The following is a 26,827-nucleotide window of genomic DNA, read 5'->3' as shown; positions in this document are numbered from 1 at the left end:
ACAAAGTACTGAGTAAAGGGTCGGAATACTTATGTAAGGAAACACCCCCCTGAAATGGACAAAAATGAATGGGAAGTTATTGGCACCGTACGAAACATGAACACGATGTACAATACCACTCAATTCGGCGTCGTTTCATTCAAAACTGATTGCAAATGCCATATGGCAAATGCCAAGTGTTACACTGCAAAAATCCAATAGATGGCGTGTGCGCTTTACCGTAATTTTTCATATTGCAAATGTAACACAAGTCAAGACACCCTTAAAAAAGTGCTTTCTGGACCGTTTTTCGAAATTCTTTCGATTTTTATGTCAATTACACATGTATAAGAACTGTATGAACATACTTTTGTCAAATTTTATTATCATAATTATTTTTTTTTTTTTACTTGTCCATAAGGCATATGTTTTGTCCATTTGCAATATGATTTCATAAGAAGTCAAAAGTCGAAAATAATGATTTTTTTAAAAACGTCCAAAATGACAAGGGGCGCCCCCTTATGGATGGGCACGGATGGGAGGTGCTTCCTACCCAACCGTTGACCCCTTGCTCCCCACTAAAGAAATTGTAATCACCATGTGCAAGGATGTCCATTTGCAATATGTTTCAATGGGCATTTACCATCACGAATTTGACATGCTCAAAACTCCTGCAGAAGTTAAAAATTGACTGGCCTGATGAACTCGAGATGGCCGGGTAGTGATAGTGGTTCCTCTCCATCACTCGTTGTGTTGATTTCATCATGTCCATTTGGTGATGTTTTTTCACTGTTGAATCATATTGCAAATGTACTGTGCTTTTGCAATATGTTTCAATGGGCATATACCATCACGAACTTAACATGCTCAAAACTCCTGCAGGAATTAGAAATTGACTGGGCTGATGAACTCGGGATGGCCGGGCAGTGATTCTGGTTGTTCTCCATCGCTCGTTGGTGTTGATTTCAGAATGTCATTTTGGTGATGGTACCTCACTGTTTAAACATATTGCAAATGTACAAAAGTCAACTGGCAAGTCAGTGTCCATCAGTCAATTAGATATTTTCAGACACCAAACTGATACAAACTGACACCACACCCACTTCTTCCAACTCGTTTAGAAGCCAACTATCACATATTTCCGAGCAGTCCCAAAATTCACAGGGCCTTCTATTTAAACCATAATAAAAACATATAACACATAGTTACGTTCTAGCTGCAGGTCCAGTTCAGACATTATGTGTAGGCCTGTGTGAGGCGACCTCAAATCCAAAGTTTCGGCTCGATAGGTTATTCGGTGCCCGAGCAAGACCTTAATTGGTGCTGAAAATCAATATTTTTCCATGCCTTGCTACGAGGTCCTTGAATGAGCTATCGGACAGAAATGTTGGGGTCCATCTCTATGGGCCGAGCCGGTTTCAATGCACCTAGTCTTGCAACTCTGGGACTTTTCTAAATGTCGTCATTTTCGTAATGGTCCAAATGAATTGAAGTTATTGCAAATGTACGAGGCTGTTTCTCGGTCTCAGAACCTTCTAGAGCCACATAACTCACCGTACACTATCGACCTGAGCTCTATAACAGGTTTCTAAAGTTTCAGAGCTCTAAGTTTAACTTCTTGAGAATACAGGGGGTGCTATTTTCCCATTAGCATAATTTGCTCTACAGATTAAACTGCCTCTTATTCAATTATTGCTCTTACTATATGCATATAAATAATACCATTGGAAAGAAAACAATCTCTAGTTTCTAAAACCGTTTCAATTTTGTCTCTGAGTGATACAGAAGTCATTTGACAGCACTTTCCCTGACCAAGAAGAAAAAAGCAAGATGTGTTATGCCAGCTTCAACGCTCTGCCTATATATGGTCGTGCCCCCTATGACCCGAAACACACCTCATTGGCCTTCCTCTGGGTGACAAGAGGACGTCAGAGGAAAAATATCTTGTTTATCTGGGACTGACGTGAAATGAGAGCTAATTCTTTGGCGTGACCGACAACTTCCGGTTCTCTATATCGTGCGACTTGGAGCTGCGATTGTCTTCTGTTGTACGGCCATTATTATCTCCGTCTCGAAGTTTGTTTGATACATGTGACCAGATCATCGTAATGTATGTTTTATCAATATAGTTTAATCAGATTATTTGAATTTTTTTGGGAGTTTTGCGGTGTTCCGTTGTCTGATTTTATTATCGTTTGAGAAATCCGTGCCACTCGACCAGTACCTGTGCTAAATGGAGTGGGAAAGGAACAATTCTGAACGGAACCAACGACTCATCTTGACAAAGGACACTTTGATCAACATTCTGATGAAAGATCAGCCATAGTAAGACTCAATTTACGATGTTATATCATATCTGTTGTGCATGTGAACTGGCCGTGGGCGCCTAGCCGAATCTGCCTGGTATAGCTATGCTAATTTAGCGCTACATTTTGTTTTCGTTATAAAACATTTAATAAATCTGAAATATTGTTTGGATTCACCAGATGTTGGGCTTTCAATATCTGTACGCTGTGTATTTTTCTGAAATGTTTTAAGATGAGTAATTCGTTATATGACGTTGGTCTCTGTAATTGTTCTGGCTGGGTCAGCACTATTTCAGATTGCAGCTGCAATGTAGAACTGTGATTTATACCTGAAAAATGCACATTTTTCCCCAAAAAAACTATGCTATACCATAAATATGTTATCAGACTGTCATCATATGAAGTTGTTTCTTGGTTAGTGGCTATATATATTTTTATTTAGTCGAATTAGTGATAGCTACTGACGCAGGAAAAAACTATTGGGAGTAAAAAAATCGTGTCCTTTGCTAACGTGGTTAGCTAATAGATTTACATATTGTGTCTTCCCTGTAAAACATTTAAAAAATCTGAAATGGTGGCTTTATTCACAAGACCTGTATCTTTCATCTGGTGTCTTGGACTTGTGATTTAATGATATTTAGATGCTACAAGTTACTTGTGACGCTATGCTAGCTATGCTACTCAGTGGGGGGGGGGGGGGGGGGGGGTGCTACCGGATCAGGGTTGGTGACTCGTGAGAAGTTAACGGTTCTTTAATAGTTTGAACAAAAGTAACTTTTCCAGGCACTGTCTGTCTCTAAGCCCCACAGTGTGTCACTCCATCCTTTCTTAGTGGGTGTGTGAGTTTTTCTTGGAAATCTGATGGGATGAATGACTGATTTAGAGTTCATGAGGGTTGCCTAATCACACATATGAAGTTTTGGAAAGATTTTACTTTTTTAACCCTTCAAAACAGTACCTTTGACACCAATTATGGCACTTCCGGTTGGCACAGGAAGCTAAAAGTAAACACATATTATGGTTAGGCTTTTACAGAATCCTGAGTTTTAAGTCTTTACGTTAAGAACTGACTGATTTACAGAGGGTTAAATGAGTGTGTGTTATTTCAGAAAATCACAGAAAATCACAGAATTCTCGCAGAGCTCCAAAACCCACTTAAAAAATGTTCGTCTGAACACGCTGCAACTGGATCTGTAACTTTTTTGGGAAAATAACTCATTTTTGTGAACATCCCCAATTGTACAATGTACGATTTCTCTTAAATTACGATAGATAAATGGCTTTCGTCTTTGACCTTTAATCCCAGAAAAATGGCCATAACACAAAAAGCATTGAGGCCTCGACGCCATCTTGTTCGGGGCCAACTGCCCATTATGCCAAACCTATGCTCACCAAGTTTCGTCTACAAAATATTTTCCGTTTAGGAGAAAAGGCCATGTCATGATTGGTGATGTTTAGTACATTTGCAATATGATTCCATTCACCCTCTGGTGGGATATACCGGGACAGCGAAAAAAACAACCAAACTTTGAAAATTTTATCAAACGGAAACCGAATGTCCGAGAGACTTCATTCGATGACTTCCTGAAAGATCTGGCCCCCGTGCACGGCACACCGCCGTCCGCGAATTTTACAAACATTGGCGGACATCTAGTAAGGGACCGTACATTTGCCATATGGTGTTTCTCACTAACCATTCGGCAAATGTCAAAATGTTCCCTTCAGGTATGTAAATGTGATCGTTTTTTATTTTTAATACATTTGCAAAAATGTCTAAACCTATTTTTGCTTTGTCATTATGGGTTATTGTGTGTAGATTGATGAGGGGAAAAAACAATTGTATCCATTTTAGAACAAGGCTGTAACGTAAGAAAATGTGGAAATGTCAAGGGGTCTGAATACTTTCCGAATGCATTGTAACTCTCATGTTTACTTACTTGTTGAATGGGTGTCAGTGACGTATTCTGTCACACCCTGATCTGTTTCACCTGTCTTTGTGATTGTCTCCACCCCCCTCCAGGTATCACCCATCTCCCCATTACCCCCTGTGTACTTTTTCCTGTGTTCTCTGTTTGTCTGTTGACAGTTTGTCTAGTTTGTTCGAGTCAACCAGTGTTGTGTCTCAGCTCCTGTTTTTTCCCCAGTCTCTCTTTTCCTGTCTTCCCGGTTTTGACCCTTGCCTGTCCTGACTCTGAGCCTGCCTGCCTGACCACTCTGGCTGCCCCTGTCCCTGAGCCTGCCTGCCGACCTGTACCTTTAACCCACCTCTGGTTTACTGACCCCCGCCTGCCTTGACCTGTCTTTGCCTGCCCCTGTTACAATAAACACTGCTACTTGGACAGTCTGCATCTGGGTCTTACCTTGGTTCTGATAGTATTCATCTGAAAGATAAACAACATGAGGTTATTTCACTCTAAATAGCATCTGGTACAAAAGTACAAAGTGATGATTGACATATGCTCCTACCTCGTGATACTATTTCTGTCCATACTATCCTCTCATCATCACTGAATAACTCCATCTCAATGTCAATCCCTGTCATTTTCACAACCGCCTTGAAAAAGCTTGGTGTGGTGTCTCTATGTATGAGATGAATCCTCTGGAGGGAGATGGAGAGACTGCTTTAGCAATGTAAACATGTTTCCCATGCAAATAAAGCCATTTGAATTGAATTGAGAGTGAGAGAGAGAGAGCAATGGATAGAACTGTGACTGAAATGTCAGATTCATGTTCTTAGTCTACTGAAACTGTACCGGTGGATTGATGGCGGTAGAACAGGGAATGTTCAGTCTGAAGTAACTATTCAGTTTGAAGGACTGCTCTGGTCTTGTGATGGGAGACCTTTTAGACCCTTGAAACTTTGATTCCTGTTGTTCCACAGCCTGTGAAACGAGGCATGAAATACCCAGCCAGTCAATGTATAGTCTTATTCAAACATTATTCAGAAAACTAGGAACACACTTATCTACATTTAATGAGTGTCAACATAAACTGCACCACTGTTTAGTTAAGCTCATCTCTATAATAATGGTCCCTCACCTGTATTTGGCTGGGGTTACTGGGGAACAGGTATAGGCGTGGAATTAGTGTTTCCTTCATCACTGTCAGATAGAGCATCAGCTCACAGTGGACATCTACGTTCCAAGAAAGGATATAGTTCAGTATAACAGAGATAGCTGAGAACTTGGGATGGAGAATCTTAGCATGGAATCTGGTGACCTCATGCACTTCCTCTAAAGACACTCCATGTTCCTCTACATGAAGAATCTTCATCTCATTCCTCAGGGAAAGGTTAGTCCCTGAACAACACAATACAAAGGAGAGAAAGACAAATATTGCATTATTCATCCAACTAAAACACAAAGAATATGCAGTACCAGATCACAGTAAACTCAAACTCCCAGAATAGTTCATTCATTCAGGAAGTGAAACTCAGTTACATGGAAATGTCTTTCTGAATACTATTTCTATATGGTTTTACCTAAACAGACACAGTGTGGCAGATGAACTTCCTCCAGTTCACCTAACTCCATAGTGATGTCCAGCAATGGACCACCTTGTGTGTACTGCATGTATTTCAGAAGTTGACTGTAGGGTTCCCAGTTCCTGAAGTGATACTTCAGAATGACATCTCTCTCACACAGCCAGCGGAGCCCAGACACTGTGCACTCATAACTCCCTTTGGGTGTCCTGTGTCTGAGGGCAACATCAAGATATGGTAGGGAGGGTCAATGGTCAAACGGAGAGATTGGATTAGAAGACTATTCCCAAAGGTAATGGGGAAATACACTAGCAGGTGGAATGAAATGTTAAAAGTAGTTATTTTACCTGAACATTGTCACTCCCTGGACAGTGGAAGTCAAGGGTTCAATCGGAAGCCAGTGTGTGGAGTCCTGAACAAGGACAAGCATGTCAGTAACACATATGGGGCTTGTTTTCTGGACACAGATTGAGTCTAGTGCTGGACTAAAAAGCATGCTCAATGGAAGTTTCAATAGAAAGTTCTTTAAGGTCCAGGACTAGACTTAATCTGTGTCTGGGAAACTGGCCCATTAGTAACTAATCTAATGTATTTATTCAATGTTACATGGAATGCTGGTGAATTATCAATTAAACTGTCTAATGACAAAATATGACAACAGCTAAAATCCTGCATGCCTACAAGCAGAACACAGGACTGTCTATATCCCAGTATGAATGGTTGATCAGTACACACCTGGCTTTGAGACAGTGTTTATATTACTAAAGCAGAACACAGGACTGTCTATATCCCAGTATGAATGGTTGGTCAGGACACACCTGGCTTTGAGACTGTGTTTATATTACTAAAGCAGAACACAGGACTGTCTATATCCCAGTATGAATGGTTGGTCAGGACATACCTGGCTTTGAGACTGTGTTGATATTACTAAAGCAGAACACAGGACTGTCTATATCCCAGTATGAATGGTTGGTCAGTACACACCTGGCTTTGAGACTGTGTCTATATTACTAAAGCAGAACACAGGACTGCCTATATCCCAGTATGAATGGTTGGTTGGTACACACCTGGCTTTGAGACTGTGCCTGACTCCTGCAGATATGTAAAAGTAAGAATTGTCATTATGACTTACCTCAACATGGTCACAGGTCTTACAACTCTGAGGAATCCCTAAAGTCAAAAGTAGTTGTTATTTAAAATGGACAATATTGTCGAATAATGAATTAATAATTATTAAATAGACTTGTAATAAAAATGAATATCAGTGAGCAACAGTCTCAGAATGTACACTCATTAGCATACCATAATCTGACATAAGTGTTATATTAATTAATGTTTGTGGAAGCAGGAAACAACATCGTTCTGGTCCATATTTTGTAGATGTTGGGAATCTGATTTCTGGTAGATCCTAGGATGAGAGCTTAAAGGTAGAGTCAGCTAAATGATGATGTACGAGCAGCACCACAGATATTGTGATGAGCAAGATGCCTGACTTCTCTCTCACACAGTCACACACAGTATCTGCCCATGTGCAAGGGTTCTCTTCACTCTCTTACAGCGGAGAAGTTTAGCCTTGTGCTCCAACGCTCTCAGTTGTTGTAGAAATTGACCCACTATGCTGTTTACTTTGTGCTTCTACGTCATATTGCTGACTCTACCTTTAAGTCTGTTTAGACAAAATAGAGCATGATTGTGAATAATGAACGCTTAACAACTATTTTCCTTTAAAAACAATTAAAATCAGTTAACACTCACATTTCTCAGGTCCAGGCTTGATCCAACACTCTCCACCATGGTCTCTGGTGTTCTCAGGTCCAGGCTTGATCCAACACTCTCCACCATGGTCTCTGGTGTTCTCAGGTCCAGGCTTGATCCAACTCTCTCCACCATGGTCTCTGGTGTTCTCAGGTCCAGGCTTGACACAACTATCTCCACCATGGTCTCTGGTGTTCTCAGGTCCAGGCTTGATCCAACACTCTCCACCATGGTCTATGGTGTCCTCAGGTCCAGGCTTGATCCAACACTCTCCACCATGGTCTCTGGTGTTGGTAAAGCAGAAGGATAGACTGATTAACCTGTTGAGGACAGAGGGCGCTGTTTTCACTTTGGGGGAAAATCGTGCCCAATTTAAACGGCCTCGTACTCAATTCTTGCTCGTACAATATGCATATTATTATTACTATTGGATAGAAAACACTCTCTAGTTTCTGAAACCGTTTGAATTATATCTGTGAGTAAAACAGAACTCCTTTTGCAGCAAACTTCCTGACAGGAAGTGGAAAATCTGAAATCTATGCACTGTTCTAGGGGCTGCCTATTAAAGTCCTTGATATTTATTAGTTTAGATGCACTTCATACGTCTTCCACTAGATGTCGACAAGTAGTGAGAGAAGAAATTGAGTGTGTAACTTGATCTGGACTCGAATCATAGCTCTTGGCATGACGTGTCACCAGTTTCCTGTTTTCTGGAGAGTGCGAGGAGGGACCTGGATTTGCCTTCTGATAAGCTGACGTTATGGACGACTAATATCTCCGGCTTTGATTTTATTTGATACATGTGACAATATCATCGTAAAGTATGTTTTTTCAATATAGTTTAATCAGATTATTGAATTTTTTTCGGGAGTTTTGCCGTGTTCCGCTCTCTTCCGTTTGTTGACGATGGAGAGATTCGTGCCACTTGGCAAGTTGCTAAATCGAGAGGGAAAAAGGCCGTTCTAAAACCAAACAACGATTGTTCCCGACAAAGGACCCCTTGTACAACATTCTGATGGAAGCTCAACAAAAGTAGGACCCATTTATGATGCTATTTCATATATCTGTCGGAACATGTTTACTAATAGTTTGCGCCCAGATTTTGGGCACTCTCTCGCTATAACGTAAGCTGGATGTCGTAATGAAGTTATTTTTAGAATTCTAACACGGCGATTGCATTAAGAACTAGTGTATCTATCATTTCCTATACAACATGTATTTTTTAGTAACGTTTATGAATAGTTATTTGGTCAGAATAGGTGAGTGTCATAAAAATATCCGGACATTCTGGGAAAAAGATGCTACGTTAGCACAATGTATAACCACTGATTTCAGCTCTAAATATGCACATTTTCGAACAAAACATAAGTGTATGTATAACCTGATGTTATAGGACTGTCTTCTGATGAAGCTTATCAAGGTTAGTCAAAAATTATATATCTTTTGCTGGTTTGCTACGATCGCTAACTTTTGCTGCTGGTAAATGGCTTGTGTTTCTGGCTATTGTGGTAAGCTAATATAATGCTATATTGTGTTTTCGTTGTAAAACACTTAAGAAATCGGAAATATTGGCTGGATTCACAAGATGTTTGTCTTTAACTTCTTGCAACTATAGGGGGTGCTGTTCCGCATTAGCATATTTGTGTCTCCAAATTAAACTGCCTCGTGCTAAATTCTTGATCGTACAATATGCATATTATTGTTATTATTGGATAGAAAACACCTTCTAGTTTCTATAGAAGTTGGAATTTTGTCTCTGAGTGGTACAGAACAATTTCTACAGCACTTTTCATGACAGGGTTCAGATTTCAGAAAGTTTTACCTCTGATCTGGGGTCTGTTTATAAGGCCACAGTGAATGCTATGAAGAAACCGACACTGCCTACGTCTTCCTCTGGGTGTCTGTACGTCATCACGTTTTCAATGAAGTCGATGGGACGTTCACAGCCATTATAAATGACAAAAATGTACAGAGACCGTCCTTTCTCAACGTGCGCCTCAAGCGTGAAGGCCATCGGACCTGCCTCGTTCCAAATCGTTTTCTAACCAGCAATATTTCTCCGGTCATGTTTTCAGTCGTTATAGTTGTTAAAAACATCATAATGTAGTTAATTTGAGCCGTTTTATATCAATTTATATCCGTTTAGTGCGATTTTGAGGAATTTCTTTGTTGTGCGTTCTGAAAGTTTGGACACGTTTTAGGGAGTCGGTCGTTGGTGGTGGACATTTCGAAGGACAGAGGACATCTATCGACCAAAAGACGTTTATAACATAGAAAGGATACATTGCCCAAGAATATGATGGAAGAACAGCTCAAAGTAAGCAATATTTAATATGATAAACCGTGTTTCTGTCGAAATATTTTAAACGCATAATTCGCCATTTTGTTTGGTATAGCTTCACTTGGCCAACCCTGTATTGAAAAGTAAGGATAATTTTAAAAATGTAAATCCGCGGTTGCATTAAGAACTAATTTGTCTTTCGATTGCTGTCAACCCTGTATTTTTTAGTCAAGTATATGATTAGCTTTCAATTAAACTAGATCACTCTGATAGATGACGTCAGACATATTGAGGCTTGATTTCCTAGTATTTTTATTGTGTAACCACGGTTTTGTATGGCTAAATATGCACCTTTTCGAACAAACTGTATATGTATATTGTAAAATGATGTTACAGGAGTGTCATCGGAAGAATTCTGAGAAGGTTAGTGAAAAAATTAATATATTTTGGCGGTGATTACGTTATAGCGCTCTTTGGCTGGAATCGATGCTCTGGTAACGTTTGTTCATGTGGTATGCTAACTTATCGATTTATTGTGTTTTCGCTGTAAAACGCTTAGAAAATCTGAAATATGGTCTGAAATCACAAGAACTGGGTCTTTCCATTGCTATGCTTTGTCTATTTTTATGAAATGTTTTATGATGAGTAAATTGGTCATACACGTTGCTCTATCTAGTAATTCTAGTCGATTTGTGATGGTCGGTGCAATTGTAAACTGTGATTTCTACCTGAAATATGCACTTTTTTCTAACAAAAACTATCCTATACCATGAATATGTTATCAGACTGTCATCTGAAGAGGTTTTTTCTTGGTTAGTGGATATCAATATCTTAGTTGAGCCGAATTGGTGATAGCACCTGAAGGAGTAAGAAACTGATGGAGTTAGAATAGTGGTGTATTTTGCTAACGTGTTTAGCTAATAGATTTACATATTTTGTCTTCCCTGTAAAACATTTTAAAAATCTGAAATGGTGGCTTTATTCACAAGATCTGTATCTTTCATCTGGTGTCTTGGACTTGTGATTTAATGATATTTAGATGCTATTATCTACTTTTGAAGCTATGCTAGGTATGCTAATTAGTGTGTGGGGGGTGTGGGGGGTGCTCCCGGATCCGGGGTAGAGGCTCGTGAAAGGTTAATTTGCTGTACACCATGTATTTTTCAGAAATGTTTTATGATGAGTATTTAGGTATTTGACGTTGGTGTCTGTAATTACTCTGGCTGCTTCGGTGCTATTTGTGACGGTAGCTGTGATGGTAGCTGCAATGTAAAACTGATTTATACCTCAAATATGCACATTTTTCGAACAAAACATAGATTTATTGTATAACACGTTATAAGACTGTCATCTGATGAAGTTGTTTCTTGGTTAGTTTGGTTGGTTCTTGGTTAGTTAGGTTGGTTTTGTGCATGCTACCTGTGCTGTGAAAAATGTCTGTCCTTTTTTGTATTTGGTGGTGAGCTAACATAAATATACGTGGTGTTTTCGCTGTAAAACATTATAAAAATCGGACATGTTGGCTGGATTCACAAGATGTTTATCTTTCATTTGCTGTATTGGACTTGTTAATGTGTGAAAGTTAAATATTTCTAAAAAATATCTTTTGAATTTCGCGCCCTGCACTTGGACGGGCTGTTGTCATAAGTGTACCGGCACCGCCCTGCAGCCATAACAGGTTAACTTCTTGAGCCTATGTTAACCTGTTAACCTGTTATGGCTGCAGGGCGGTGCCGGTACACTTATGACAACAGCCCGTCCAAGTGCAGGGCGCGAAATTCAAAAGATATTTTTTAGAAATATTTAATATTTATTTATTTATTTAATATTTAACGCCATTTCGACTTAGTAAAAATGAGTTCCCAAATTAAACTGCCTCGTACTCAATTCTTGCTCATACAATATGCATATTATTATTACTATTGGATAGGAAACACTCTCTAGTTTCTAAAACCGTTTGAATTATTTCTCTGAGTGAAACAGAACTCATTCTGCAGCACATTTCCTGTCAGGGAGTGAGATTTCAGAAATCGAGGTCCCTGTTCTTAGGTCAGTTTATAAGTCCCCATGTAAGCCATCGGGCTACATGCACTGCATACGTCTTCCTCTAGATGTCAGTAAGCGGGGAGAATTTGAATGGAGTGGATTGCGCAATCTGGGACCTTATATAAGACCGTGGAACGGAAGTACCGTCCTTTTCAACGGTGCGCCTGGCGCAAGAAGACATCACAATGGCGTCCTGCAAACGCTTTCGTTTTAGTAGTTCTATATCTCCGGTCATGTTTTTATTCGTTATAGGTGTTAAAGACATCATAAGGTAGTTAATTTAAACCGACTTATAGCAGTTTATAGCAGTTTATTGCGATTTTCTGGGATTTCTTTGTCATGCGCTTTCACGAGTTGGACACCTCTCCAGTTGGTGGCTAACATTAGCGGCTATTTCGACCGGACAAGAGGACATCTTTCAACCCAAAGACGATTGTTCTGGAGAAAGGACACCTTGCCCAAGATTCTGATGGAAGCTCAGCTAATAGTAAGCAGTCTTTATGCTGTTAATTCGTACTTATGTTGACAAATGTTAAATAATATTTCCGCCATGAATTTCGGTGCGGTCTCGCTTTAGCGCACGCTGTATGCTTGAAGTAACGTTAATTTTAAAAATCTAACCCAGCGATTGCATTAAGAACTAATTTATCTGTCATTTGCTGTCCAACTTGTATTTTTTAGTCAAGTTTATGAATAGTTTTCGATTAGAATAGGTGCCTTTCCCAAGATTTCTCCTGACATTTTCTTTGCAGCTTGGCTACTTTTCTCATTGTATAACCACGATTTGTGCCGCTAAATATGCAAATTTTCGAACAAACTCTATATGCATTGTGTAATATGATGTTATAGGACTGTCATCTGAAGAATTCTGAGAAGGTTAGTGAAAAAATTAATATATTTTGGTGGTTTATACGTAATCGCTATGTTTGGCTTGAATCAATGCTATTGTGATGTTTGCTATTGTGGTATGCTAATATAACGCTATATTGTGTTTTCGCTGTAAAACACTTAGAAAATCTGAAATATTGTCTGGATTCACAAGATCTGTGTCTTTCAATTGCTGTACGCTGTGTATTTTTAAGAAATGTTTTATGATGAGTAATTAGGTAATACACGTTGCTCTCTGTAGTTATTCTAGTCGCTTTGGTGATAGTTGTGATGGTGGCTGCAATGGTAAACTATGATTTATACCTGAAATATGCACATTTTTCTAACAAAACATATGCTATACAATAAATATGTTATCAGACTGTCATCTGATGAAGTTGTTTCTTGGTTAGTGGCTATTTATATCTTTATTTGGTCGAAATTGTGATAGCTACTGATGGAGTAAAAAACTGGTGGAGTAAAAAAAGTGGTGTCTTTTGCTAACGTGGTTAGCTAATAGATTTACATATTGTGTCTTCCCTGTAAAACATTTTAAAAATCAGAAATGATGGCTGGATTCACAAGATGTGTATCTTTCATCTGGTGTCTTGGACTTGTGATTTAATGATATTTAGATGCTAGTATTTACTTGTGACGCTATGCTAGGCTATGCTAGTCAGCTTTTTTACTGATGGGGGTGCTCCCGGATCCGGGTTTGGGAGGAACTAGAAGTTAAAACACACCACTACTACTAATCTAACTGTCTGTAGGTCCACTAGAACACATTAAATCACACCACTACTACTAATCTAACTGTCTGTCGGTCCAACAGAACACATTAAAACACACCACTACTACTAATCTAACAGTCTGTAGGTCCAACAGAACACATTAAAACACACCACTACTACTAATCTAACAGTCTGTAGGTCCAACAGCACACATTAAAACACACCACTACTACTAATCTAACTACTACTAATATAACTGCTACTAATATAACTACTACTAATCTAACTGTCTGTAGGTCCAAAAGAACACATTAAAACACACCACTACTACCAATCTAACTGTCTGTAGGTCCACCAGAACACATTAAAACACACCACTACTACTAATCTAACTGTCTGTAGGTCCAACAGAACACATTAAAACACACCACTACTACTAATCTAACTGTCTGTAGGTCCAACAGAACACATTAAAACACACCACTTCTACTAATCTAACTGTCTGTAGGTCCAACAGAACACATTAAAACACACCACTACTACTAATCTAACTGTCTGTAGGTCCAACAGAACACATTAAAACACACCACTACTACTAATCTAACTGTCTGTAGGTCCAACAGAACACATTAAAACACACCACTACTACTAATCTAACTGTCTGTAGGTCCAACAGAACACATTAAAACACACCACTACTACTACTAATCTAGCTGTCTGTAGGTCCAACAGAACACATTAAAACACACCACTACTACTAATCTAACTGTCTGTAGGTCCACTAGAACACATTAAATCACACCACTACTACTAATCTAACTGACTGTAGGTCCAACAGAACACATTAAAACACACCAATACTACTAATATACTGTAACTACTACTAATATAACTACTACTAATCTAACTGTCTGTAGGTCCAACAGAACACATTAAAACACACCACTACTACTAATCTAACTGTCTGTAGGTCCAACAGAACACATTGAAACACACCACTACTACTACTAATCTAACTGTCTGTAGGTCCAACAGAACACATTAAACCACACTACTACTACTAATCTAACATACTATAGGTCTAACAGAACACATTAAAACACACCACTACTACTAATCTAATTATAGAAATGATTCCAGAGGGAAATAAAGGATAAAACATTGCTATGACTCACCTCTGAATGTGTTGGTCATCTATCTGACACAGGGTCACTGAGGAGGAAACCTCAAATCCAGGATAGAGGGGTTCAGTGAATGTGGTGTGTTCTGTGTAAAGGTGTGTCAGTGTACCAGAGGAGGACACAATATAGAAGGACAAAGTACCAGCTGACCAGTCCAGAAACACTCCAACTCTGTTAGGAACAGGACCAGAGATGGATCTGTTGACTCCAGCTTGGCAAAATAAATAACCACTATCATAGCAGTATAAACTCCAGGACTTCCTATTGGCTCCAATTCTACTGTCATCCTCATCTCCCTTCCTGTTTATTCCTTTGTACACCACACCAATGTCTGCCATGTCACCATCCATCTCCACCTCCCAGTAATAACGACATCCAGATAAGCCTTCTCTGCAGAGAACTTGGGGATGACAGTCAAATCTGTCTGGAGGGTCTTCATAATGCTGCTTCTCTTCCACCCATGTCACCTTCCTGTTCCCCTCAGACAGTATCAGGTTTGGGTTTGCTGTATTTGGGTCCAGGGTGAGATGACAGGCATCTGTAGACAAAAGGAGAGTATAATCAAACCACATCTTCACATAAAATGTTGTTTTGTAGGAACAGAACAAGTATTGAATAGTTACTATGTTACTATAGTTCTGAATATGCAGTTAATTAGGATTGAAGAGACTTACATTTCCTCAGCCCTGATTTCAGCCTGCACTCTCCACCATGATCCACACTGTAGGAGAAACAGGTTATTGACTGACAAAGACCTAATAAAGCAGTCAACATTTAAACCATATTGTTGTGTTCTGGTGCACTATCCAAGTTCATTACTAGAGACATACAGGTATTCTATCCTACCTACTGCATACAGAACGGAGTACAATTCATTACTAGAGACATACAGGTATTCTATCCTACCTACTGCATACAGAACGGAGTACAATTCATTACTAGAGATATACAGGTATTCTATCCTACCTACTGCATACAGAACGGAGTACAATTCATTACTAGAGACATACAAGTATTCTATACTACCTACTGCATACAGAACGGAGTACAATTCCTTACTAGAGACATACAGGTATTCTATCCTACCTACTGCATACAGAACGGAGTACAATTCATTACTAGAGACATACAAGTATTCTAAACTACCTACTGCATACAGAACGGAGTACAATTCATTACTAGAGATATACAGGTATTCTATCCTACCTACTGCATACAGAATGGAGTACAATTCATTACTAGAGACATACAAGTATTCTATACTACCTACTCCATACAGAACGGAGTACAATTCCTTACTAGAGACATACAGGTATTCTATCCTACCTACTGCATACAGAACAGAGTACAATTCAAACAGGATATCAGAGATGCAGAAGAAGAGTATTCATGTGGTGATGATGTATGCTGTGATGGAGTGCTAAGCCTGCTGGGTAAACTTCCTCTTAATTCTCCCATCATGCCCTCATGTTACTGACCCTACTACACTACATATGACACAACCGCTGCTCACACTATTAGGACATCTATTCTGACTTACTTCAGCTTCATCAGTTTATATGTGGGATCCACCAGAGCAGCTGAAAGCAGTCCCCCTGCAGAGTCTCCTGGGTGATTGTAGCTCAGGTCCAGCTCTTTCAGGTGGGAGGGGTTTGACCTCAGAGCTGAAGACAGAGCAGCACAGCCCTCCTCTGTGACCAGACAGCCAGACAGCCTACAGAGAGACACAACAGCTGTCTAGGTTGGTGTACTGGTGTCAATCATCTTGTAGGAAACCCATACATTTGTCCATGACACAAGCATTGTGATAAAACATCAGATTTTCAGACTATTTGTTTTACTAAGCTCAGTACAGACCTGACTGAAACAGCTGTACTTACCCCAGTGAGTGTAGTTTACAGTCGGGATCCTCCAGTCCAGCAAACAGCAGTGTAACTCAGCTCAGTACCGACCTGACTGAAACAGCTGTACTTACCCCAGTGTGTGTAGTTTACAGTCTGGATCCTCCAGTCCAGCAGACAGCAGTGTAACTCAGCTCAGTACAGACCTGACTGAAACAGCTGTACTTACCCCAGTGTGTGTAGTTTACAGTCTGGATCCTCCAGTCCAGAAGACAGCAGTGTAACTCCTGAGTCCTGCAGGTCATTGTCTCTCAGCTCCAGGTGTTTCAGTTGTGAGTTGGGTGAACTCAGGACTGAGGCCAGATCTGAACAGCAACCCTCTGTCAGACCACACTGACCCAGCCTAGAGGGCAGAAGAGCACATGATTAACACATGTTTAAACCTGTCTAGCCCCGGGGTTCCGCTAGCGGAACTCCTCCCACATTCCACTGAAAAGGCAGAGTGCGAAATTCAAAAGATATTTTTTAGAAATATTTAACTTTCACACATTAACAAGTCCAATACAGCAAATGAAAGATACACATCTTGTGAATCCAGTCAACATGTCCGATTTTTTAAATGTTTTACAGCGAAAACACCACGTATATTTATGTTAGCTCACCACCAAATACAAAAAAGCACAGACATTTTTCACAGCACAGGTAGCTTGCACATAACCAAGCAAACTAACCAAGAACCAACCAAACTAACCAAGAAACAACTTCATCAGATGACAGTCTTATAACATGTTATACAATAAATCTATTTTTTGTTCGAAAAATGTGCATATTTGAGGTATAAATCAGTTTTACATTGCAGCTACCATCACAGCTACCATCAAAAATAGCACCGAAGCAGCCAGAGTAATTATAGAGACCAACGTGAAATACCTAAATACTCATCATAAAACATTTCTGAAAAATACATGGTGTACAGCAAATTAAAGACAAACATCTTGTGAATCCAGTTAATATTTCCGATTTTTTAAGTGTTTTACAGCGAAAACACAATATAGCATTATATTAGCTTACTACAATAGCCTACCACACAACCGCATTCATTCATTCAAGGCACGTTAGCGATAACAATAGGCACATTAGCGATAGCGAATAAACCAGCAAAATATATAAATTTTTTCACTAACCTTCATAAACTTCATCAGATGACAGTCCTATAACATCATATTACACAATACATATATGGTTTGTTCGAAAATGTGCATATTTAGAGCTGAAATCCGTGGTTATACATTGTGAAAACTTAGCATCTTTTTCCCAGAATGTCCGGATATATTTCTGACACTCACCTATTCTGACCAAATAACTATTCATAAACTTTACTAAAAAATACATGTTGTATAGGAAATGATAGATACACTAGTTATTAATGCAATCGCCGTGTTAGAATTCTAAAAATAACTTCATTACGACATGCAGCTTACGTTATGGCGAGAGAGTGCCCAAAATCTGGGCGCAAACTAAAAGTAAACATGTTCAACAGATATATGAAATAACATCATAAATGGGTCCTACTTTTGATGATCTTCCATCAGAATGTTGTACAATGGGTCCTTTGTCCAGAACAATCGTTGTTTGGTTTTAGAAAGGCATTTTTCCCTCTCGAATGAGCAAGCAAAACTAGCCAAGTGGCGCTAAGCTCTCCTTCGTCACCAAACGCAAAGAACGCAACACGCCTAAACTCCCGAAAAAATTTCAATAATCGGATAAAACTATATTGAAAAAACATACTTTACGATGATATTATCACATTTATCAAATAAAATCAAAGCCGGAGATATTAGGCGTCTATAGCGAATGCTTTTCAGAAGCCAATACTGGTGACCTTTATGCGCTTCCTGAACAAAGGAATTCGGAGGGTCATGTCATTCAAAGCGCTCTCTTTTGACCATAGAAATACCTAGAAACCCCATTTCACCTCTCACAGCCTATTGACATCTAGTGGAAGGCGTATGAAGTGCATGTATAGTCATACATTTCAAGCAAAATGATAGGCAGGCCCTGGAACAGAGCCTCGATTTCAGATTTTTCACTTTCTGACAGGAAGTTTGCTGCAAAATGAGTTCTGTTTTACTCACAGATATAATTCAAACGGTTTTAGAAACTTGAGAGTGTTTTCTATCCAATAGTAATAATAATATGCATATTGTACGAGCAAGAATAGAGTACGAGGCAGTTTAAATTGGGCACGATTTTTCCCCAAAGTGAAAATAGCGCCCTCTATCCTCAACAGGTTTAAAACATCCACATAATAACTCATACTGAAGAAAGTTAACTCACACTAGTGTCTGTATGTTGCAGAGTGGACTGGTTAGTCCAACACAGAGCAGCTCCACTCCTCTGTCTTCCAGGTTATTGTAGCTGAGGTCCAGTTCTCTCAGGGGGGAGTTTGGTGTCTGCAGAGCTGAGGCCACAGTCTCACAGGATTTATATGTGAGTTTACAGCCATCCAGTCTGGAGAGAGGGGATATGTCGATACACTGTTAAATATACAAAGCTTTAACAATAATGAGATGCATTAAGACAATAACAGAAGGACATGATTAACCAATGTTAAATACATACTAACTCAGTCAAGATATTTAACTCACACTAGTGTCTGTATGTTGCAGAGTGGACTGGTTAGTCCATCACAGAGCAGCTCCACTCCTCTGTCTTCCAGGTCATTGTAGCTGAGGTCCAGTTCTCCCAGGGGGGAGTTTGGTGTCTGCAGAGCTGAGGCCAGAGTCTCACAGGATTTATATGTGAGTTTACAGCCATCCAGTCTGGAGAGAGGGGATATGTCGATACACTGTCAAATATGCAAAGCTTTAAGAATAATGAGATGCATTAAGACAATAACAGAAGGACATGATTAAACAATGTTAAGTACATACTAACTCAGTCAAGATATTTAACTCACACTAGTGTCTGTATGTTGCAGAGTGGACTGGTTAGTCCAACACAGAGCAGCTCCACTCCTCTGTCTTCCAGGTCATTGTAGCTGAGGTCCAGTTCTCTCAGGGGGGAGTTTGGTGTCTGCAGAGCTGAGGCCAGAGTCTCACAGAATGTATATGTGAGCTTACAGTGATCCAGTCTGGAGAGAGGAGATAATCTGTTAGATATACAAATCCTTCATTATAATGATACTGTAAACATCAACTCAATAACAGAACTTACAGTGCTCTCTTGCAGGTTTTCACTACCGGCTGCAACCTCTGATAACCTTTCTCTGATGTGTTGTATGTCTTCAGGTCAAACTCCTCCAGCACCTCCTCTGACATCAGTAACAGGTAGGCCAGGGCTGAACATTGGTTAGGTTTTAGCTCTGTTTCTGAAAGAGTTCCTGATCGCATGGAGGTCTGCATGTTTTCAACTAGAGAGTTGGCACCAAGTTCATTCAGACAGTGGAACAAGTTGATGATCCTTTCTGGTGAGGATTCCCTTTTGATCTTGTCTGAAAGGTACCTGACTGTTCTCTCAACTATTTCCTCATTGCTCTGTGTTGTACTTCCTGTCTGTGTCAGAAGGCCTCTTAACAGATTCTGATTGGACGCCAGTGAGAGACCCAGAAGGAAGCGGAGGAACAGGTCCAGGTGTCCATTCTCACTCTTCAAGGCCTGGTCCACTGCGCTCCTGTGTAAGTCAGACAACTGGATTGACTCCTTCTCTTCATCATCACTAGTGGGGGAGAAAACATTTTCCTTCTTGTCCAGACATGATTCTAAAGCATGCACTGCTGCTAGAAACTCCTGAATGCTCAGATGCACAAAGCTGTAGACCTTCTCTTGGTACAGCCCAGATTCTTCTTTAAAGATCTCTGTACACAATGCTGAGTACTCTGATGCCTCTGTGACATCAAGGCCACACTCTCTCAGGTCCTCCTCATAGAAGATCAGGTTGCCCTTCTGCAGTTGTTGGAAAGCCAGCTTTGCCAGTTTCAGGATCATCTCTTTGTCTGACTGAGACGGTTCCTTCAAGTTTGTCTCTGTGGCTTTGTTGTACTTCCTGTTCTTCACAATGATTTGGATGAGTATGAAGTGTGAGTACATCTGGGTCAGAGTTTTGGGGACTTCATCCTTCCATGCCTCTTTCAGGATCATCTCAAGGACAGTGGCTGATATCCAACAGAATACTGGCATGTGGCACATGATGTGGAGGCTCCTTGATGTCTTCATGTGTTTGATGATTTCATTGGCCATATTCTGATCTGTGATTTTCTTCCTGAAGTACTCCTCCTTCTGTGGATCATTGAACCCTCGTACCTCTGTCACCCGGTTAATACAATCAGGAGGGATCTGATTGGCTGCTGCAGGCCGTGAGGTTATCCAGAGGAGAGCAGAGGGAAGCAGATTCCCCTCGATGAGGTTTGTCAGCAGCACGTCCACTGAGGTTGGCTTCGTGACATCACAGCACTTCTCATTGTTTTTGAAGTCTAGAGGAAGTCGAGACTCATCCAGACCATCAAAAATGAAAACAGTTTTGGTTTCACCATCTTCAATGCTGTCAATCTCTTTCAGCTCTGGGAAGTAGTGGGAAAGAAGTTGCATCAGACTGTATTGGTCCTTTTTCAGGTTCAGATCACGGAAAGGAAGAGGAAACATGAAATTAACGTCCTGATTTGCTTTTCCCTCTGCCCAGTCAAGGATGACCTTCTGCACAGAGACTGTTTTTCCAATGCCAGCGATTCCTTTTGTCAGCACAGTTCTGATAGGTTTGTCTTGTCCAGGTAAAGGCTTGCAGATGTCATTGCATTTGATTGATGTCTCTTGTGTAGTTTGTATCTTGGATGCCATCTCTATCTGTCTAACCTCATGTTCAGTATTGAGCCCTCCACTTCCACCCTCTGTGATGTAGAGCTCTGTGTAGATGTCCTTGAACAGACTTTTGTTTCCATGGTGTCCAATTCCTTCAGATATGTGTTGATACTTGTGTTTCAGTTTAGCCTTAATGTCTTGTTGGACTGTCAGCAGAGTTTGACCTGTAGGAAAACAATGAGAGTTGGGACTCATAAGTTTGTTTGTGTGTTTTATAAGGGCCTTTGTACCGTTCTTTGTAATATTGAATGAAACACAGTCTTACTTCTTCTGTCCAGAAGGTTGTGTGTGATCTTTAATGCATCCTCACTGCCCAAACTCTCCACTTCCTTATTGTCATCTGGTAATGGTTCCTGGCTGAAAGCAGGTGGCTGATCACTCTTCATTGATAGCAGGCTGGTTGTAGGTGACTCTGCTCTGGGATTCTGGATACTGAACAAAACAGGGAGACAGATCACCTCATCAATATTACATCAATACCTCATCTACTTCATTTTAACAACTGTATAGTGGAACCTCTAGAAATCCTGATGTTGCTTTATAAAGCTACAGTCTGCAATTGGTAAATCCATTGTTGGCCTTTTAAATGAATGATGTAGACCTACAGTTTATGTAATGTGGGAACACTTTTCTCTTTAGTTTATATCTTTAAGATAACTGTATATTTTACATTTAATCTCTTACCTCTTAGAACTGGTGTCTTGAGTAATTTTAGAGGCAGTGGTCCCCTCCTCTCTCTCCCCAGAGAGACTCATTTTAGAGGCAGTGGTCTCCTCCTCTCTCTCCCCAGACAGACTCATTTTAGAGGCAGTGGTCCCCTCCTCTCTCTCCCCAGAGAGACTCATTTTAGAGGCAGTGGTCTCCTCTCTCTCCCCAGAGATACTCATTTTAGAGGCAGTGGTCCCCTCCTCTCTTTCCCCAGAGAGACTCATTTTAGAGGCAGTGGTCTCCTCCTCTCTCTCCCCAGAGAGACTCGTTTTAGAGGCAGTGGTCCCCTCCTCTCTCTCCCCAGAGATACTAATTTTAGAGGCAGTGGTCCCCTCCTCTCTCTCCCCAGAGAGACTCATTTTAGAGGCAGTGGTCTCCTCCTCTCTCTCCCCAGAGAGACTAATTTTAGATGTAAGTCACAGCTCACTCAGCTACAATATGAAATAACAGAACAGTCAATATTTCTGAACATTGTTGAAGAACCATAAACAATGACAACACTTTTTCTATCTGTGGTCAAAGAGTACAATCAGCGACTTCATATTCTATTCAAACATACACAGTCCAATATGTTATTAAACATACACAGTCCAATATGTTATTAAACATAAACAGTCCAATATGTTATTAAACATACACTGTCCAATATGTTATTAAACATACACAATCCAATAAGCTATTATTTTGATTTGACTTGGATCCCCTGACTCCATAACAACAGCTAGTCTACCTGGTTGGATCCCCTGACTCCATAACAACAGCTAGTCTACCTGGTTGGATCCCCTGACTCCATAACAACAGCTAGTCTACATGGGCTCCACACACAACTAAAATACATTATAGACATCTACTTTACATTGAAAGACGGTAGTAGACATTATAATGTGCAATCAATCGCCTATAACAACAACTCTATACCTCATAGCCTATAACATCACATATTAATTAGGATAATCAATATGAATCAACATAAAAGCCTAAAATGATTATTCTTGAAAGTTGAAATCAGTATTGTATTTACTTCACAATTCTGCAGATGTTTTACCCCCCAAATCACCTCTCTGTACAATAGTCTAAGTTCTCAAACACTTTTCTATATTAAATTGTAAAAAGCTACAAACCTCAAACATGTTTCTTCGACCGTTATTTCTCTACTTCCTTATAAAATGTTGGCTAATTCCCATTTCAACACAGTCGACTCGTTCAACACGTATAGGTTTGTATATTATACGTTCATATTTATGTAACATTAAGTCCCCTAACCCGCACGACGCTGGGCCAAATTGTGCGCAGCCCTATGGGTCTCCAGATCACGGACGGTTACAGCCCGCGATCGAACCCGGGTATGTAGTGATGCAGTGTTTTAGACCGCTGCGCAACTCGGGAGCTTAAGTTAAAATAGCTGACAGATATTTCTTCCTAACCCTTTAAGAGAATACAGCCTACACACCATCGTTTCTTGTTCTGGTTTAATAGTTGCCTAAAAAGGTGATACGCATTGCTTTGTTATGCAAGAAAATGTCCAAAAATCGAAACATTGGTTTGTCTGGCAAGTACGTTTGATCGTTGAGCTGGGGTGTACTACTTAGAGAACACCGTACCAAACCGTTGCAAAACGTTTTGGAACGACAACGAGTTTCAAATTCAGGTAATTCAGAGCCGGACCGACTTTTGGGAACCATGATTTAGTCAACATTTACATCGTTTATGTGCCAATTTGTTGCATGTCACTTTTACTTGACCGATTTGACGAGACGGACTAGTTTCTTTAGCGACAGATTTACACATTTCCGATGCACGTCTTCTTTCGGGAATTGAAACAACGCAAAGTGTCGACTGTGTTGGGGATCACGCGGATAGCAAATCACGATAATGTGCTATCAATCGCCTATATCAACTACTCTATACCTCATAGCCTTTAACATCACATCATATTAATTAGGATAATCAATATGAATCAACATATAAACCTACAATGATTATTCTTGAAAGTTGAAATCAGTATTGTAATAACTTTACAATTCTGCGGATGTTTTACCGCTAGATCACCTCTCTCTACAATAATCTAAGTTCTCAAACACTTTTCTATATTAAATTGTAAAAAGCTACAAACCTCAAACATGTTTCTTCGACCGTTGTTTCTCTACTTCCTTATAAAATGTTGGCTACTTCCCATTTCAACACAGTCGACGCGTTCAACGCGTATAGGTTTATATTACATGTTCATATTTATGTCATATAAAGTCTTCATACACTTCATGCAGGTGTTCAGCCCATAAATTCATATTCTATCTGGTAAAAGTGGATTTTGTATTATTTTATTTCAGGATTTGATTGCGTGATGTTTTGCAGTGCTACCAGCAGAGGGCAGTGTGACAACAACCAGGTTCGGCAGAAGGACGCTAGACGGTCATATCTGTGTTGTTATGGTAGGGTTAGGGTCACATGACAGGATGGGTAACCAATGATTAACAATGATTCTGCAGAACCCAAAACAGACTGATTACAATGTGTAGTAGATGACGTTACATTGAACTAATCACATTTATTAAAGGACCACAGAGACACATAAATACATTTCATTCCTTTTCATTTTATTTATTGAAAATGTATTTGACAGAGATTCTGCACATCAATCAACATGTCTGTAAATGTGACAGATTTAGCCAGCTGGCTCGTTTTCAACTGTAGTCCCTGGGCAGGTAGATAAACATTTTAATAAAAACTAAATAAATGTTTTTGTCCTATCACAACTGATTCTACTAATCAAAGGCTTGATGATAATGAGTTAATTAGTTTAATCTAAGGTGTTTGTTCTCGGGTAAGAACTAAAACATGCAGCCCCTTGGGGTCCCAGAGGAGAGGTTTGGAATACACTGACCTAGAATAATGTGATACAAATCAACTCATTATTTTTTCAATATCTCACCAATTCACAACACACAGAAATAGACACAGACACACAGAGAGATTAAAACACTACAGGATAACACCATATTTAACTTTTACTAAAAATATCATTTAGGTCTATATTTTCATAGTGACTATGTACATGATGGGGGTCACTTCCATTTTAATTCCAGTCAATTCAGAAAGTAAACCAAATTCCAGAATTGCAAATCGAATTTCAGTCTACTTCCTGAATTGACTGGAATTTAAATGGAATTGACCCCAACCCTGACTATGTATTGGTTTACCAACCTTTCTCAATATATTTTTCAATTATGAATTCTAACACCCAGGGGCCATTTAAATCAAATGTTATTGGTCCATACACATATTTAACAGACGTTATTGGTCCATACACATATTTAACAGATGTTATTGGTCCATACACATATTTAACAGATGTTATTGGTCCATACACATATTTAACAGATGTTATTGGTCCATACACATATTTAACAGATGTTATTGGTCCATACACATATTTAACAGATGCTATTGGTCCATACACATATTTAACAGATGCTATTGGTCCATACACATATTTAACAGATGTTATTGGTCCATACACATATTTAACAGATGTTATTGGTCCATACACATATTTAACAGATGTTATTGGTCCATACACATATTTAACAGATGTTATTGGTCCATACACATATTTAACAGATGTTATTGGTCCATACACATATTTAACAGATGTTATTGGTCCATACACATATTTAACAGATGTTATTGGTCCATACACATATTTAACAGATGTTATTGGTCCATACACATATTTAACAGATGTTATTGGTCCATACACATATTTAACAGATGTTATTGGTCCATACACATATTTAACAGATGTTATTGGTCCATACACATATTTAACAGATGCTATTGGTCCATACACATATTTAACAGATGCTATTGGTCCATACACATATTTAACAGATGTTATTGGTCCATACACATATTTAACAGATGTTATTGGTCCATACACATATTTAACAGATGTTATTGGTCCATACACATATTTAACAGATGTTATTGGTCCATACACATATTTAACAGATGTTATTGGTCCATACACATATTTCTGGTTCGCGCCCGGGTCGGGGCCAGGGGACGGACTAAAGCTATACTGTTACATGTGTACCTCCCTCTCTCTCTCTCTCTGTGTGTGTCTGTGTACCTCTCTCTTTCTCTCTCTCTCTTTCTCTCTCTCTCTCTCTCTCCCTGTGTGTAGAACTCTGTCCAGACACCACTGGACCACTGCCAAGCTAGGAATAATGATACAGGGACCTGTTGGTCTTCATGGAGATACAGCATCTTGACTTTTAACACATTTTGATTCGTTACAGCCTTATTAAATTTTTTTTTTTTATTCCCCTCAACAATACTCCATAATGACAAAGCAAAAACAGGTTTTTAGAATTTTTTTTATTTAAAAGAACCAGGAAATATCACATTTACATAAGTATTCAGACCCTTTATTCAGTACTTGGGTATTCTTGGATATGACGCTACAAGCTTGGCACACCTGTATTTGGGGAGTTTCTCCAATTCTTCTCTGCAGATCCTGACAAGTTCTGTCAGGTTGGATGAGGACTGTTGCTGCGCACCTATTTTCAGGTCACGCCAGAGATGGTTTATATGGTTCAAGTCCTGGCTAGTTGGGTAACTGAGAATGTGTCTGTGGAAACTGGCTCTGAGGTGGTTGTGTTGATATTCAGTCTCTCTCATGAACCTCTATCAGTGCCTTCGGAAAGCATTCAGACCCCTTGACTTTTACCAAATGTTGTTCCATTACAGCTTTATTCAGCATATCTTTATTGTAATATATTCAAAATATATACCATAG

At 39.6% G+C, this 26,827-nt stretch overlaps 1 protein-coding gene across 1 annotated transcript in view; it reads right to left on the bottom strand.

The window, feature by feature from the left end:
• LOC139577797 (NACHT, LRR and PYD domains-containing protein 5-like) overlaps positions 1–22,456 on the bottom strand; it is a 138,331-nt gene extending 115,875 nt beyond the window's left edge. The window contains exons 1-10 of the mRNA XM_071404971.1: positions 22,006–22,456; positions 21,587–21,753; positions 19,685–21,485; positions 19,428–19,601; positions 18,806–18,979; positions 16,698–16,871; positions 16,168–16,341; positions 15,302–15,348; positions 14,622–15,165; positions 7,522–7,841 (exon numbers count right to left, since the gene is read on the bottom strand). Of these exons, the coding sequence (XP_071261072.1) occupies positions 7,522–7,841; positions 14,622–15,165; positions 15,302–15,348; positions 16,168–16,341; positions 16,698–16,871; positions 18,806–18,979; positions 19,428–19,601; positions 19,685–21,485; positions 21,587–21,753; positions 22,006–22,388 (3,958 nt within the window). The 5' untranslated portion in view covers positions 22,389–22,456. The remainder of the gene's footprint in view (positions 1–7,521; positions 7,842–14,621; positions 15,166–15,301; positions 15,349–16,167; positions 16,342–16,697; positions 16,872–18,805; positions 18,980–19,427; positions 19,602–19,684; positions 21,486–21,586; positions 21,754–22,005) is intronic.
• Between the last annotated feature and the right edge of the window lie 4,371 nt (positions 22,457–26,827).

The sequence above is a fragment of the Salvelinus alpinus genome, chromosome 6 (genome assembly GCF_045679555.1).
Source record: "Salvelinus alpinus chromosome 6, SLU_Salpinus.1, whole genome shotgun sequence".
NCBI classification, from domain to species: Eukaryota; Metazoa; Chordata; class Actinopteri; order Salmoniformes; family Salmonidae; genus Salvelinus; species Salvelinus alpinus.
This window is presented reverse-complemented; position numbering and strand designations above follow the sequence as displayed.